The sequence below is a fragment of the Petromyzon marinus genome, chromosome 22 (genome assembly GCF_048934315.1).
Source record: "Petromyzon marinus isolate PM22_M1 ecotype Great Lakes invasive population chromosome 22, UKy_Petmar_22M1.pri1.0, whole genome shotgun sequence".
Taxonomy (NCBI): Eukaryota; Metazoa; Chordata; class Hyperoartia; order Petromyzontiformes; family Petromyzontidae; genus Petromyzon; species Petromyzon marinus.
The window spans coordinates 19,971,788-19,989,123 of record NC_133688.1 but is presented as its reverse complement, the minus strand read 5'-3'; the positions used below and the strand labels follow the sequence as shown (position 1 = coordinate 19,989,123).

General features: G+C 49.8%; 1 protein-coding gene across 13 annotated transcripts in view; it reads left to right on the top strand.

The window, feature by feature from the left end:
- Nucleotides 1-566: 566 nt before the first annotated feature.
- LOC116944856 (formin-binding protein 1-like) overlaps nt 567-17,336 on the top strand; it is a 77,767-nt gene continuing 60,997 nt past the window's right edge. For 11 of the 13 annotated variants that reach the window (XM_032958677.2, XM_032958676.2, XM_032958675.2 and 8 more), the window contains exon 1: nt 567-782. In XM_032958677.2, the coding sequence (XP_032814568.2) occupies nt 759-782 (24 nt within the window). In that variant the 5' untranslated portion in view covers nt 567-758. The remainder of the gene's footprint in view (nt 783-17,336) is intronic. The other 2 variants (XM_032958679.2, XM_032958678.2) reach the window with 1 other exon arrangement.

Genomic DNA, 17,336 nt, shown 5'->3' with positions numbered 1-17,336 from the left:
TGCGGGCGTTTCACGAGATCATCGACGATTGCTGATTCCGCACGCCTTGCAATGTCGTTGGCGCTCGGAAAACGTTCAGCCACGATTAATCATTGTAAAGGCAAATAACAATGCAGTACTAGTTTGATTAATCGATTCGTTGTAACGGAAAAGCGCGGGGATTTTCGTCGAATCGTTACGCCCTTACTTGAGTTTCGGGGTGGTGACGTCACAATAGGCCACGGTCTTTGTTTATCTTTGTGATGACGTATGGGTTGATATTACGGATAAATCGTCATCACGCAATCGGATTACGTTTACCTGATGACGTCATCGCGCCGATGATGTCACCGCGCAGCGCCCAGTAACGTACTGTATTCCCAGACCTACAAACGTAATGACGTAACTGGCACGCCATTAGAGAGCGTATCCTGCGTGATGACATCATCACGCAAACACGTAATTTTTAATGTGAGTGCGCCCGCGTAATGATGTGACTGCAGAGACGGCGACGATGACGTTGTACAATGACGTCGGGCGGAGCACAGAGCGTGGACGCGTCACAGGCTACGTGCGAACGTTCTGACGTACGAGTCCTGTGACGTCATAACGCATCCGTCACGACGGGCGGAGTCTCGATGAGCGGGGGTCTTCGCTGCCAGCGGCTCCGTTATTTCAGCGTCAAACAACAACAACGACAACAACAACAAGAAACAACAACATAATCAAGAACAACAACGATAGCAACGCACCCTGCTGCTGGCCGGGCCGGCGTGAACATGAGCTGGGGTGTGGATCTCTGGGTGAGTTTTGGTGAGGGGGGTCGGGTGTGGATGATTACAGGCGGGGCCTCGAGCTGTCAAGAGTGGCTGTGAGATCAGGCAAGGCCGTAGGCTGAGGCCTAGCTAGGTGAAAAAATATATATTTATTTTACAAAAATGTTGCATACCGTGTAACAAAAAATGCAATTATTAGGTGCTAGGTGGATTATCATTTCACAGGATCGTGAAGAGCTGACGCCGCGTCTTGGGGATGCCTTCATCGAGCAGTGGATTGACCATGACTCGTGATGATGATAACGGTATAGAGCAGTAACGGTGGTGGAACAAGGCTAACGCGTTAACAATGGCACGTTGCGTCATATTGAATACTCTATTGTACATTTGTGTATACGCTACTGCTGTTACTATGTCAGTCTGGCTCCCGCCCTGTGTGAAAGGGGTCATTTTCAGCTGACTGATACGTCTGGTTTGAGACGCGTTATCGATATGCGCAACATTGTATTTGTATACTTTATCCAGCAGTGGATCGATCGTGGCCGATGATAATCAGTAACGGGCTTCGCTGTCTTTATATTGACTTTAATGGCACACACGGCGGCGGACGGCGAATTACTCGGTTTACTGATTTATGAGCATCCTATATGTACTTTGAGCAAGATATAACTTTAGGCAGACCCAGCTTTGATGAGTGAAACTAATCCATCCTTCGAGCGTAACATTCCATTAACAATAACAAAAATATATTTATGGGATTCCTCCAGTCAAAATAGAGATTCTGATATTAAATGTAGGTAGTCTTGTTAGAACATCATAATCTCACATGATTCAAACCCAGTAACTATCGTCCGTCTCGGTATTCAATGTTAAAGTTACCGTATTGTATTACTCTGTATGCAGTGCGTAATGTTTGTGTACAAAGCCCTCCGCGACCTTTTGAACTAATGTCTCTTTATTAAATACTCTCATTATTTCAAGGGTTTGTTTATGTGCAGATTATTGTGTGTAGTGAGTGGATAAGAGAGTGTCAGCTTTCTGTGTTGTAACGTACAAATTGGATCACGGACGCTGCAAAATCGTGTAGTTCTAAAAAAGATGTCGTTAGGAAGAAGTATTGCTGTGCTTCCTTTGTGAGTGGAGTTTTCCACGTTCGTGTAAAGTCTGCAATAAATCGCAAGCGGCGACGAAAGGGGAAAGCGAATGATTTGTTACGTACAATAGTGATTCCGTAGCATCTAACAGCAGCTTGTGTTGGAGAATGAACTCACAGACAGCCAGATCGCACGAGGGCACAAGGCAAACAATCGAGTGTGTTTAACATGCAGCCCTTCCTTAATCCACTGCTAGATAGATAAGCCCCCCAGTCCCCCCTTGGGAATTTTTTTGGACCATACTTGGTGAGGGAGGAGGTGGAACAGGCCCGGTTCAGATATCACTTGTCACTGACGCTTGCCGTGGCGAAGGATCAAACTCCGGATGTCAGGTTGGTCCATAAGCACAGTTGCGATAGCGCGCCACTGCATCACCCACTCAAACGTATTTAACACCCCCCCCCCAAAAAAAAAACTAAAGTAGCATAACATTGTAGTCCATCAGCCCGAGAAGGGCTTATTTCACCAACGTTTTCCAAACAATGTTTTCAAGTTGAAACGACCAAATCCTGGAGCCCTTTTCAGTTTCCTTGCATGTCATCAGCAGGGTGTGGCCCATCAAACAATCGCTGCTGGTTCGCCAAGAGGTTTATAGCGAAGAGCCCTCCAGGAGCACCCAGATTCGCGTTTGATGTTCAAAGCCAGCGGGCGTCCCAAGTTTTTGCAAGGAGAGTCTCGGGTGTTTATTTTTTTGCAAAAAAAAGTGGGATTTTGTCCTTGGTTTAAATATGTTCTGGGGTTCACGACTCCACTTATGTTTCGGGAAAAGGACGGGGCTGCCTGAGTAGTGGGGGGGGGGGCTACCTGAGTAGTGGGGGGCTACCTAAGTAGTGGAGGGGGGCACTTCAGTAGTGGGGGGGGGCTACCTGAGTAGTGGGGGGGGCTACCTGAGTAGTGGGGGGGGCTACCTGAGTAGTGGGGGGGGGGCTACCTGAGTAGTGGAGGGGGGGCTACCTGAGTAGTGGGGGGCTACCTGAGTAGCGGAGGGGGGGCTACCTGAGTATTGGAGGGGAGGGGCACTTGAGTAGTGGGGGGAGGCTACCTGAGTAGTAGAGGGGGGGGGCTACCTGAGTAGTGGGGGGCTACCTGAGTATTCGAGGAGGGGGCTACCTGAGTATTGGATGGGGGGGGCTACCTGAGTAGTGGGGGGGGGGCTACCTGAGTAGTGTAGGGGGGCTACCTGAGTAGTGGGGGGGGGCTATCTGAGTAGTGGGGGGGGCTACCTGAGTATTGGGGGGGCTACCTGAGTAGTGGGGGGGGGCTACCTGAGTAGTGTAGGGGGGTACCTGAGTAGTGGGGGGGGCTACCTGAGTAGTGGGGGGGGGGGGGTTAGCAGGGGCGGAGGTGGGGGAGTCTGAGCATTAGGAGAGGAGCAATGACCAGAGGCGCTCAATGTATGGGCGGTGGTAGTGACTGAGTGGGAGTGGCTGTGTGAAAGTGGGCGGGGCTGACGGGAGGGGAGGAGCTGCCAGCTCCCCACGTGACCCGGCTGTCTCCCAGAATGTTCGCAGCTTTATTAATGTTGAGCCACAGTGGCCCTTGTGAGTCAAACGAATGAGCCACAGCCATGAGAGAGGATTTCCTACGTCGGTTGACTCGTGCGATATTCCACGTTGGTGGAGCAGTGAAATTGGCTTGTGTGGCAGGTGCTTGATAGATTGTTGCATTGCAGGACCACGAGAGATGGCTTTGAAGAGATTGTGGCTGCTGATGATAGTGATCCTTGGAAACGGGAAGTTGTGCCATGTTAATCCCCCAGAGTGCCACTTTAGGCTGGCAGTGGCAGTGTATATTTGGCAACTGTCGCCTGCATACATACACTACGATCGGATGGCTCGGTGTATGACTGTATGTGAGTGTATGAATGAGTAGATGTGTGTGTGTATGCATGCAGGCACGTGTATGCATGCAGGCACGTGTATGCATGCAGGCACGTGTATGCATGCAGGCACGTGTATGCATGCAGGCACGTGTATGCATGCAGGCACGTGTATGCATGCAGGCACGTGTATGCATGCAGGCACGTGTATGCATGCAGGCACGTGTATGCATGCAGGCACGTGTATGCATGCAGGCACGTGTATGCATGCAGGCACGTGTATGCATGCAGGCACGTGTATGCATGCAGGCACGTGTATGCATGCAGGCACGTGTATGCATGCAGGCACGTGTATGCATGCAGGCACGTGTATGCATGCAGGCATTTGTGGGGAGCGGTGGCGCAGCAGTGAGCGCGCTGCGCTACGAACCCAGCCACCCGAGTTCGATTCTCGGTCACAGCTAACACCGGTGACGATTATGTGAACCGGTCCTGGGCCTCCTCTAAGTCGACTCAGCCTCAAATGAGCACCTCGTGTGGTGTGCAAACATCGCCATTTGGGGAGACAAAGGCGGTCGGGCGTGGTGTTGGCCACTCATCCCGTTTTGTACGTTGCCGGACTCCATAGGCGCTACTCGCTATCAGCACTTGCCCCGATATTATGTGAAAGGCAATACGGGGGATCTTTGTCTTTGCAGGAATGTGTGGGAGAGAGATGGGCGTGGGGGAGGGTGCTGATCACCCTCCCCCACCCCCATCCTCGTGTGCCATGCCAGCCCTCATAGGTGCTCGCCAACAGATGCTATGTTCTGGTGACTAAATGTATGTGAGTGTAGGTGTACGAGTATGTGTGCATCTGTGTGTGAGTGAGTAAGGGCGTGGCTCTGACCACACCAACCCCCCTTTGTGTGCCAATCCGGCCTTAATGCACTGGTCCCGATGGTCTGCAAAGACTAATGGGAGTCTGTGTGCCTGTATTTTAGTGAGTGATTGAGTGTTATTGTTGTGGACGCGTCTATCCGTGTTTGTATATACAATACGTGAATGTACGTATGTTTTTTGTGTGTGCGAAATCTTGACTTAAAGCTTTCGTGACTGCAGGAATTCATATTATTTGGGTCTTTCGGTAAAGCCACGTAGATCGGTTCAAAAATAATAAAAACAAAAAAACTTCAACGTTTCGATCGCAACACAAGCGACCGTCCTGAAGGGTATATGTTTTGTCCAGTAAAATACAACGCGGATTTATATAGCATTGAGATGCGACCGCATCTCGGTTCGCTGTACAAAAAAAACAGTGGGCGAATTCAATGGAAATAGAGCAGCGGCCAGTCACGGTGAATGATTCAAGGGGAAGTTCTTCATCTTCGACTGCAACGTGGGCAGGGAGTCAGTCGAAAGCGCACAGACGGCTGGGGGAAGTGAGTTTAAGATTGGGGTAGCATTGGAGAATGAGCGATCGCCCCCACTGTGTGTGTTCATGAACGGTTTGTGAGCGTGTCGCGTGCTGTGTCTGTGTTTAATGTGTTGGTTAAGATTGGGGCTTGTTCGTGAGTGTCTGTGAGTGTCTATACGTTTGTTTGGGGTAGTATTAGAACACCCGAGTGTGTCTGTAAGAGAGTTTGCATATGTGTTTCTGGATTAGGGTGTGTGCGAGTTGCGCCTGAGAGTCTACATATGTTATTGTCAAAGGTGGCACATTTTAATCGGTCCTAGGTCAACTCAGCCTTAAGCGAGTACCCGCTTGCGATGTGTAAACATCATCATTGGGAAGACAAAGGTGGTCAGACGTGGTTAATGGTCACCCACCACCTCCTGTGCTATTCCGGTCGTCATAGGTGCTCGTATGCATTTTGCACTTCTTTCGCACCGTACGTAAGCCAACCGCGCTAACCTGGAGGTGCGGGGCCAAGGACAAAATCGACGCAAAAAAAAGCTTCTTCTGAAGAAATGAGTTTTCAATCTAGATTCAAACGTGCTCGATAACAGCCCTTGTCCTATGTAATTGTGCGCGCGTGTGTGTGCGAGTGTGAGCTCGGGTTATGGTGACTCTGAGTGTGTGTCTGTGAGTTAGTAGTGTTGAGCGCGTGTGAGTGGCCCGACCGCGAAAGCGCATTCACAGCTCGAGACGAGAGATAAGAGGGTGTGTCTGGAGCGTGCGCAGTGGCGGCGGCGGCACTCGGGATGTGGGTGATAGCCGTCGCTTTTCCCGTCCACTCCAGGGCACTGTGGTCTCAGCCAAACACCCCCCCCCACGCCCGCACTAGCCCCGTAGGCCAGCCCCATCGCGTGCAATATTACCCCCATGCACGACACATCAACCATGTGCAGTACAGCCTAGTCCAGATGTCTTGTGACCCCCCCCCCCCATTGAATTATCTAATATATTTTTTTAACGAAAGGTTTATTTAAAACAGAAAAGAATACATGTATGCAAAGGAAAAACAATGTTCGGGGTCAGTTAATTGGGGGGGGGGGGGTCACAATACATCTGGACCACCATGTACAACCGAGTTATATGAACAACGTCACTCCACCCCCGCACCATGCACTTATCACGCATTACATCTCCCGTCTTCACGACACATCGTCACTGTAGCTAGCCTATACTGTGAGCAACATCGCAATCTTTGCCATACATCAATATTATAGTCCCCAGCCTACCAGGCCAGACATCCCACTACCAGCACAGTCCACCCCATCTACGTGCAGACGTAATCCCCTTCACTATTCACCAACACTGCACTCTCAAGCATGGCATGTGTAACATCGTAGACTTCACTGCAGATCAACAGCAGTCTTATCTGCACCATGTGCAACATTATAAACGTCACTATATATCACCAAAACAGCCAGTCTTACAATGTGTGTGACATCACCCCCTTCACTATACATCACCATTACGCCTCCAACCTTACCACGTATGACATCATCCCTTTCACCCCCCCCCACCCCCCTTCGATATACATCAACACCAATTACCTTATGTGACATCACCCCCTTCACTTCACATTATTACCACAGTCCAGCCTGGCCACGTGTGGTGACATCATCCTCATGCACTCCCCGATGTGCGACACCTCTTGCCATTCACTGGTAGATGAAGGCAGGTAGTCCGTTCTCTTGTTTAAAGCAGCTGAGAACCCAGACCTCAAACAAAGGGAGGGAAAACAAACCTGCGACTCTTCTGTTGATTCCTATGCCTGAAAACATGCTGATGGGGCCCTTCCCCCCACGTCTTGTGACAACTGCTGATTATTCTCCATAATTGACAAATGACACTTTTTTCCCCCGGTAATTATGAAAATGGCGGGGGGGGGGGGGGGGACGCCACGTGATAAAACGGTTCCTGATGCGGTTTACGCCGGATCGTGCCTCGTGGGCCAATCTGGCAAAGCCGTTGTGTGACAGGACTCTGGAAGGGCCAATCTGGCAAAACCGTTGTGTGGCAGGATTCTGGAAAGGCCAATCTGGCAAAACCGTTGTGTGACAGGATTCTGGAAAGGCCAATCTGGCAAAGCCGTTGTGTGGCAGGACTCTGGAAAGGCCAATCTGGCAAAGCCGTTGTGTGACAGGATTCTGGAAGGGCCAATCTGGCAAAGCCGTTGTGTGACAGGACTCTGGAAAGGCCAGTCTGGCAAAGCCGTTGTGTGACAGGATTCTGGAAGGGCCAATCTGGCAAAGCTGTTGTGTGACAGGATTCTGGAAGGGCCAATCTGGCAAAGCCGTTGTGTGACAGGATTCTGGAAGGGCCAATCTGGCAAAGCCGTTGTGTGACAGGATTCTGGAAGGGCCAATCTGGCAAAGCCGTTGTGTGACAGGATTCTGGAAAGGCCAGTCTGGCAAAGCCGTTGTGTGACATGACTCTGGAAAGGCCAATCTGGCAAAGCCGTTGTGTCACAGGACTCTGGAAGGGCCAATCTGGCAAAGCCGTTGTGTGACAGGATTCTGGAAGGGCCAATCTGGCAAAGCCGTTGTGTGACAGGATTCTGGAAGGGCCAATCTGGCAAAGCCGTTGTGTGGCAGGACTCTGGAAGGGCCAATCTGGCAAAGCTGTTGTGTGACAGGATTCTGGAAGGGCCAATCTGGCAAAACTGTTGTGTGACAGGATTCTGGAAAGGCCAGTCTGGCAACGCCGTTGTGTGACATGACTCTGGAAGGGCCAATCTGGCAAAGCCGTTGTGTCACAGGACTCTGGAAGGGCCAATCTGGCAAAGCCGTTGTGTGACAGGACTCTGGAAGGGCCAATCTGACAAAGCCGTTGTGTGACAGGACTCTGGAAGGGCCAATCTGGCAAAGCTGTTGTGTGACAGGACTCTGGAAGGGCCAATCTGGCAAAGCTGTTGTGTGACAGGATTCTGCAAGGGCCAATCTGGCAAAGCTGTTGTGACAGGATTCTGCAAGGGCCAATCTGGCAAAGCTGTTGTGTGACAGGATTCTGCAAGGGCCAATCTGGCAAAGCTGTTGTGTGACAGGATTCTGCAAGGGCCAATCTGGCAAAGCTGTTGTGTGACAGGATTCTGCAAGGGCCAATCTGGCAAAGCTGTTGTGTGACAGGATTCTGCAAGGGCCAATCTGGCAAAGCTGTTGTGTGACAGGATTCTGGAAGGGCCAATCTGGCAAAGCCGTTGTGCCGCCAAGACTCTGGAAATTATTTTACAGTGAGGGAAAAAAGTATGTGATCCCCTGCTGATTTTGTACGTTTGCCCACTGACAAAGAAATGATCAGTCTATAATTTTAATGGTAGGTTTATTTTAACAGTGAGAGACAGAATAACAACAACAAAATCCAGAAAAACGCATGTCAAAAATGTTATAAATTGATTTGCATTTTAATGAGGGAAATAAGTATTTGACCCCCTCTCAATCAGAACGATTTCTGGCTCCCAGGTGTCTTTTATACAGGTAACGAGCTGAAATTAGGAGCACACTCTTAAAGGGTGTGCTCCTAATCTCAGCTTGTTACCTGTATAAAAGACACCTGCCCACAGAAGCAATCAATCAATTAAATTCCAAACTCTTCACCATGGCCAAGACCAAAGAGCTCTCTAAGGATGTCAGGGACAAGATTGTAGACCTACACAAGGCTGGAATGGGCTACAAGACCATTGCCAAGCAGCTTGGTGAGAAGGTGACAACAGTTGGTGCGATTATTCGCAAATGGAAGAAACACAAAAGAACTGTCAATCTGCCTCGGCCTGGGGCTCCATGCAAGATCTCACCTCGTGGAGTTGCAATGATCATGAGAACGGTGAGGAATCAGCCCAGAACTACACGGGAGGATCTTGTCAATGATCTCAAGGCAGCTGGGACCATAGTGACCAAGAAAACAATTGGTAACACACTTCACCGTGAAGGACTGAAATCCTGCAGCGCCCACAAGGTCCCCCTGCTCAAGAAAGCACATATACATGCCCGTCTGAAGTTTGCCAATGAACATCTGATTGATTCAGAGGACAACTGGGTGAAAGTGTTGTGGTCAGATGAGACCAAAATGGAGCTCTTTGGCATCAACTCAACTCGCCGTGTTTGGAGGAGGAGGAGGAATGCTGCCTATGACCACAAGAACACCATCCCCACCGTCAAACATGGAGGTGGAAACATTATGCTTTGGGGGTGTTTTTCTGCTAAGGGGACAGGACAACTTCACTGCATCAAAGGGACGATGGATGGGCCCATGTACCATCAAATCTTGGGTGAGAACCTCCTTCCCTCAGCCAGGGCATTGAAAATGGGTCGTGGATTGGTATTACAGCATGACAATGACCCAAAACACACGGCCAAGGCAACAAAGGAGTGGCTCAAGAAGAAGCACATTAAGGTCCTGGAGTGGCCTAGCCAGTCTCCAGACCTTAATCCCATAGAAAATCTGTGGAGGGAGCTGAAGGTTCGAGTTGCCAAACGTCAGCCTCGAAACCTTAATGACTTGGAGAAGATCTGCAAAGAGGAGTGGGACAAAATCCCTCCTGAGATGTGTGCAAACCTGGTGGCCAACTATAAGAAACGTCTGACCTCTGTGATTGCCAACAAGGGTTTTGCCACCAAGTACTAAGTCATGTTTTGCAGAGGGGTCAAATGCTTATTTCCCTCATTAAAATGCAAATAAATTTATAACATTTTTCAAATGCGTTTTTCTGGATTTTTTTGTTGTTATTCTGTCTATCACTGTTCAAATAAACCTACCATTAAAATTATAGACTGATCATTTATTTGTCAGTGGGCAAACGTACAAAATCAACAGGGGATCATATACTTTTTTTCCCTCACTGTACTCCTTGACGTGGGGCTAAAAATACTGTACACGTACAACCCGCAGCGCCTTTCCCAACGTCTGTTTGGGTGAGCGCGGGGCGTCTATTTATGTGTGCGTTGCTAGCCTTGGCTCGGCATAGTGAGGGATGATCCCAGTTTTGGGGATGGGAGTTAGAGGGCTGCCTGGTTGTCTGTATCTCTTTGGGAAAAAACTCAGAGAATTTAAAAGCTTAGGTTTGGGCAGTAGCCGGTTGACTCAGAGGTCAGAACGTTGAGCTCCGAGGCCAAGGCCTCCTGAGGCTCTGACCTCCAGAGGATCTGGGATAAGATCCAGGCACCTGCCTGTGATTAAACTGGGTTCTCATGTGTGGACAGTCTTAGCCGGGTCACCACTGACATCACACAAGAAAAAATCCATCGCATTAAATGTAACGAGCTGTGTCACGCGACACTCATTACTCTTAACTGAGAGTAATGCCTGTCGTATGAGTCGGACCTCGCACTCCTCGGACACCTTATCAAATGTGTCCAGCAAGGCGACGTATCATATCAACCATCTTCAGTCCTCTGCTGGATTAAGGCCTCCCGAAGCTGCCATGATCTTTCGCGATCCTGCGATGCAATAATCCATCAAGCACCACCTGCTGCACGCCTGCTGATTTCCCTGCTTCTTCACCTCGCTGGACATCCTCCTGGACGCATTCCATTCCACCATTATTCTTGACCATCTTCCACTGGCAATGCCCACTGTTTCTTTTTCTATGATTTTTCAATGATTTCTGCAACCAGTGCATATTCTCTAATCGATGTTTTCCTCTTTCAGTCTCGGTGCAATGCTTTTTTTCAGTTTCTTTTCTGAAGTGTTTTTTTTATCTCCTAGCGACCATATTTCTGATCCGTATGTCTCCGCGGTGCAGTGTGTACTGATAAGAAAGACCACGACCACCTTCTTCTGGCACGTGGCTTTGTTACTTTTCATTATTAAGTGCAGCTTTCTAAAAGCACTCCAAACTTCCTCTCGTCCGCCTCTTGGTTTCATTTAAAAAAGGCAACGTAAGCTCTGTGAACATCTTTTATCCGCTTAAGTTTTACCCATTCTGGCCACGCCTACCTTGTGTCCTCTGCAAGACAGAGCCTCCCTGCCCACGTGGCTGATCTGGGTCTTGGTCAGCTTGACCTCTGCATTCCTGTGTCAAGTGCCGCATTTTTAGGAGTAAGGGCCCTGAGGGGTGACTTGGCCGAGAGGTAGCTTGTTGCATAAGTATTTTCCCGCTTGTTGCAGAAGTGTGCGGTGCTAGCCCTGGTTAATACTGCAGGTTTCATCATTGTCATCAGCTGTGATCAATCCACTGCTGAATGAACGCCTCCCCGAGTCACAGCCATGTCTTGTAATGCTACGGTGCGGCCATATTTGACACGGTGGCGAGATGTTAACTACCTTGCTTGGTATACAGGAAGTTGTGGGTTCAATCACGACCCTGATCTCTGTATATTTGGAATTTGCATGTTCTCCCCGTGTTTGCGTGGATTTTCGTCCGGGTCCTCCAGTTTTCCCCTCCGCATTTATAAATATGCTTTTAGAGTATTTGGCTGCTGCTATAAATTTCCATGTGATGATAAGCCACTTCGTTGAGCTATCATTTGTGGACAGGTCGCTTCTGAAAAAGAGTTATATAGCTCAGTGGGCCTTACCTGGTAAAAACTTAACAGTTTTAAATATTTCGTAAAATATGTGCGTCTGCTTCGCGATGGACTTGATCCCTTGACATTATTTGAAAAAAAGTCGACCATCTGTGCCAGCGCTACAATCCAAATGTTCCACATTTGAAAATGACACCGCAAATTACTCAATTAGGAAAAACCACATTGCAACATCGTCACAACTGCAAAACTGCTGCAGACTTTGCGAAACGTGATAGTGGGGAGTTTGAGATCACTACCGGTGGCAGATATATGAATCTGTCCTAGGCCTCCCCTAGGTCGACTCAGCCTTAAATGGGTACACCTGCTGTGGCGTGTAAATGTCAGAACTGGGAATACAAAGGCGTGGTGTTGGCCACCGACCCCCTCGTGTGCCATGCCGGCCTTTATAGGTGGTCCCCAACAGCACTTAGTTTGTTGTCCTTTCCCCGCACCTCCGATTAGCACGGTTGGCTACGTACGGTGTGACAAAAAAGTTCGAGATACGTACACACATACTCGCCCCAACAGTCTGTAAAAAGCTATATGTGAGATATCTTTGTCTTGGTGATCACCTTTGCTCAAGGAGAGTGGCACGGATACTAAATTTAATTATTATTTGATGTTGAAAGGGACCGGCCTGAGTCCTTGGCGGCATCTCGATGCTGGAATGCGAATCCCTACGCTCAGCCTGGCACACGCACGCCGGCGCGAGTCCCAACGCTGTTCTTGGCACACATGCCGGGGGGAAACGATGCCAAGTTAGCGGGCGCTTGCAATAGTTTTACGGGTTTGAGGGCTGCCAAAGTGGAATGCTTTGCGCTGAAGTGGCCGTAACTGAGCATCGCGTTGCGTGATTATACTAATGGAGGTTTAATAATTCATGCGGAATATGCGGCCGTATGGATATATTTAAACGCGTGAGGATTTACTGCGTGGGTTGCGCGTCGTGTTTTTTCCAAAAACAAAAGCCGAGTTGCCTGCTTTAGGTTAATAATTGCCCTGCGTTAGTGAGAATGCTGCCGTGCAAGTGTCATGGTCAGCACACTGGACTTGCAATCCAGAGGGCGGTAGTCCGGTCTTCTGGCGCAGCAGTTAAATAAATAAAAAATGGTGCAAGTTTCTCTGCTCACCCAGCGGTAGAATTTGGTAAAATCGTCAGTTAATCCGCACGTCCGATTACCACGGTAAGAGGTTCAACGTGCGTCCATCCAATCGGTGGGCGGGTCGTACGTGGTGGAGCATTATGTGGGTGCCAAAGCCTCTTCCAAGACGTCTGGCCCAGCGTGGAAGAAAATCCCCTTTAGAGGGGGGTCACTCGAGTTCCTTCCAGTGGAGGAGCTCTTGCAAACACGTCACATTGAGCAAGCAATTACAGAACTGCCTTGTGCCCTTTTAGTCATGCGCTCAAAGTCCTCGTTGAGGACTCTCAAGATAATCGTTCGTTTTTTTTTTTGGGATGGTCCTTGCAAAACGTTGTGATGTTTTGTACAGTTCCCTTTTTTGTTGAGCATTTTGCACGTGGGAGGAAAGCGTGGCACTCGGGGAGCACCCGTCACGTATGTAAAGGGTTGTCTCACAAAAGTGCACACGCAGATGGGTCAGGAACCCACCTGCTGTGCTGCACTTCCCTGACCACGTCACAGCCCAACAGGTTCGGTGTCTCACAGCAAACTTAACTTAATTACATTTATAAAGCGCTTTAACCAATGCTCTATACAGTGAATTAACAATGGTACAAAACATACTGTGGCATGGGACGAGATGGGATGGCGCGCGGCGAATGTTATAAATATAAGGACGACAATGATGATGATGCGTGAGAGGAAACGGAGGTGAATATGGCGAGATGAATGAGTCGATGGAGGGTGACTATGGAGATGGGGAGGGTGTCAGTGATGACGCGGGGGAGAGGTAAATGATGAAGGGGGTAGGCGAGTGAGAATAGGCGGGTTGTAAAGGAGGAGCGAAAGATAGAGAGAGTGGGTGATCTTTGCATGATACACAAATCAGAACGTATACGAACACGAAAGCGCACTTCTGAAGGTACCGTATTGCAGGCGTGCGTTGTGGTTAAGCAAATAAATAAACGCAGCAGCCAATCGGCAGTGTTCTTGTGACGCGCGGGCAGAGACGTGACCATTATTGGGCAGGGCATCAACATTTGAGAGAAAAAAAATGGGTTGAATGGAAAATGTTGAGTTTTGGATGATGGCAACAGATTGGTTGGAGTATTTTTCAGAGGGGTCGTGTTTCACACTACAGTCCATCCATCTGTCGCTCTGTGCGTTCAACCATCCATCCATCCATCTGTCTATCCATCTGCCCAACTGTCCTGTCCATTCGAATGTCCATCCATCCATCTGTCAATATTTTTGTTCATCTGTCTATCTTTCTGTCCATCCGCCTGTATGTATGTAAATCCATACATCTGTCCGTCAATCCATTTGTCATTCTGTCGGTTCATCTGTCTATCTATTTTTCTGTCCATCTGTCCAACCATCCGTTCCACCACCCCGTACATCTGACTGTCATCCATCCGTCCATCCATCTATCTCTTTTCCTGTATGTCCTTCCATCCATTCCTCCATCTGTCTATATATCTGCCTGATAATTGGAGGTTATTGGAGTGTGCGAGGGTTACACAGAATGGGGGGGGGGGGGAAATTGCAGCCCACAGAGGATGCTTGGCGGTTTTGCGTTTTAACAATGCGTCGGCACAACTCCTCACTGTAGTTCTCTAAACGGCTGTGCTGAGTGTGCATCAAAACGTACGGCCAAGTGAGCGTTTGGACGGAGCGTGTGGTTCGTGTTCACTTTTAACGCTCACTGCGGGGTATATGTGGGGCGTAATTCGTAGAGGTGTCACGCTGCGTCTATCGGCCATTTCGCTACAGTGGCAAGATGTTAACTACCTCACCTGGCATATATAGGAGGTCATGGGTTCGATCCCGACCGCGACACCTGTCTATTTGGAGTTTGCATGTTCTCCCCGTGGTCGCATGGATGTTTCTCTGGGACCTCTTGGTTTTCCCTCCACATTTGGAAACATGCGTTTAGAGTATTTGGCTACTATAAATTTCCACGTGATGATAAGCCACTTCGTTGAGCTATCATTTGTGGCAGCCAGATCGCTTCTGAAAAAGAGCTATATAGCTCAGTGGGCCTTTCCTGGTAAAATAAAAATAGTACAAAAAGAAATCGTTTTGGTTCGTGAGTTCGCTATACATGCGGGGAATCGCGTGTGGCGCAATTGATCTTGATTTATTCGTACACGGTTTATGTCATGGGCTTACATGACCCCTAGAGCCATTAGAGGCCGCTTCCTTGGCCGCATTATGTTAAACAGCGGATTCCGGAATCGAATAGTTGCAGGATTCAGTTCCTGGCCATGCGCACTCTCCCCTACTTACAGTGGCGAGCGACGTACGAGGTACTCCCTGGCCTCCCGCTCCTCCCTGACCAAACACGCACTGACCAGCGTGGTAAAGTATGGTCAAACAATGCCCATCACTGGCACGGCATCGAAAGCCCCTGAGTGCCAGGCAGGCCCAGCCACTCTTAGCTTCTGAGATCTGACGAGATCAATGCGGCCTTTTTGGGCGCGTGCTTTTTACTGGATTTTGCCGCCACAACTGCAAACAAGCCGAGCAGTGGCGGCGAATGTCCGTTGTCAGCCCTTAGCAGATTGAATTCATTAGCGACCCCAAAGCAGCGCCAGAGTGTACGGCGAGGGGAGGCAGCTGGGAAGCCGTTGCCCTTGCCAACTAAATTCATCCATTAAGGCTTTCCTTGGTTTCAGTGTTTTTTAACGCTTGAAAGCATTCGCGGATTAGCCTCTGTCTGTCCGTCCATCAAGAATGGGGGTGGTGGGGTTACGATAACTGTCGGAAAGATTTTGTCGCGTACAAAGGAAACTTCGTCATGTAAAATTGCGTTGCTGCTAGGAGGGGACTTTCCCTCGTTGCAAAACTCGACAAATGGATCAAAGGGTTGCCCAAAGCGTAGAGGCACAACCAGCGCTGAATGGACGACACGCCTCAGTGTCCCCAGCCCTGCCGGCCCAAGGGGCGCCTGTCCGGGCAGAGCCGCTATCCGTGCCGCCGCGTGGACTCACCGCGGCCTATGGGACGTGCTGCTTCCATCAACGAACGCCACCGTTGGCTGTCGGCAATTAAATCCCCTCGCCAGAGGACAAACGCGCTTTGAAAAGCGTTGCGTTTTCATATTTGTTGTGTTAATGGCGCACACTGAGCTCAAAGTACAATGGTTGCCAGTCGTAAAACAAAAACTAATTGTGAAATAGGCTTGACCCAGATTAAATGTGTTTGTTTGCCGGGTCAGCATCTCGGGGTCACCTAATTATTTTACGCCTCCCCACAACTGTCGTGCCGAAGTTCCGATTGGTGATGCAATTATGCCGCACTCGATTATGTAAACACTGACGTGATGTCACTTCCATGGGCTGTCACTTTTATCCCCATTACATTTTTACCACCTCTTTTGGTCGCCCCCATTTTAGCCCAAATGTCACACGTCCGCTTAAGAAGCATCAACGATAGCTCCTCACGATGCATGTTGCCGCGGGCTTCGTGAATCGGTGCATCGTCGTCACGCGGCTCACCGAGCAGCACGCTGTCGTGCCAGGCGCAAGGGTCGGCAACCTGCGGCCCCGGAGCCGCGTGGGGCTCTTTAAAGGGCCGCTTCCTTCGCGACGCTATTTATTTAAGGACCATTGTCTCGTATTCACCACGGCTCTTGAAATGTTGAGAGGTTTTTTTCTTAAACGAATGCAAAAATGGCTCTTGGTATTTTTTGTTGCCGACCCCTGTGCTAGGGAGGGGGGGCATCGTTGTACACTGTGGGGGGGGGGGGGGGGAGAGGCTGTCACTACTCACTGAGAAACCAATCGAAACCCACGGCGCTTCGTGGAACAATTCTCACGTCTCTTGGAAGAGAAACTTGAGACTCCGCTGTAAAGGAAAAGCTGTGGATTTCCGCCGCCAAGTTTTCCTCCCTCCGCCCCCATTCTTCGTCGATCCGAACCTTCCTTTAAAAAACAAAATTCACCTCGTCTGGCCAAGGGATTCCCAGGCGGCCTCGTTAATTGCTCCATCGGCGAGATGTCCACCGGTCCCGCCACTCCGCTGGCTTCAAACCTCTTTGAAATGTTCTGTGTTCTGTATGTGCTCGCGTCTGGCCGGGAGGGGGGGGGGGCGGTGGGGGGGCGGTGGCCCTGCTTATCCAGACAAACACGAAGAACAAGGGCGCCACTGTTGTGGCCCCACAATGTAATGCCTATGCTAGCCCCCCCCCCCCCGCCCAAGGCAAATGAGAATCCTAACGGAAAAACTCCAGGAAATGGATTGTGAGCATGGCCCCCGGGCTAAGCCAGACTCTGCGGCATTGTGGTTTACGAAAGGTAAGGGGGTGGGGGGTAGCTTATGATGCTGACTTGCTCGCTTGTTAGCTGGCTGGCTGGTGGGAAGGCTGTCCTCACTTAGAAGCTAGCTGGATAGCCGGAAGGCTCGTTAGCTTGCCGCTTTGCTGGAAGGCTGTTTTTTTGGATGACTATCTAGCTTCCTGGAAGGCTGACTAGCTGACTGGCGAGCTGGTTGCGTGGCTTGGCGGATGGCTAACTGGATCGCTGGCTGTCGAGCTGGATGGCTGGTTCGT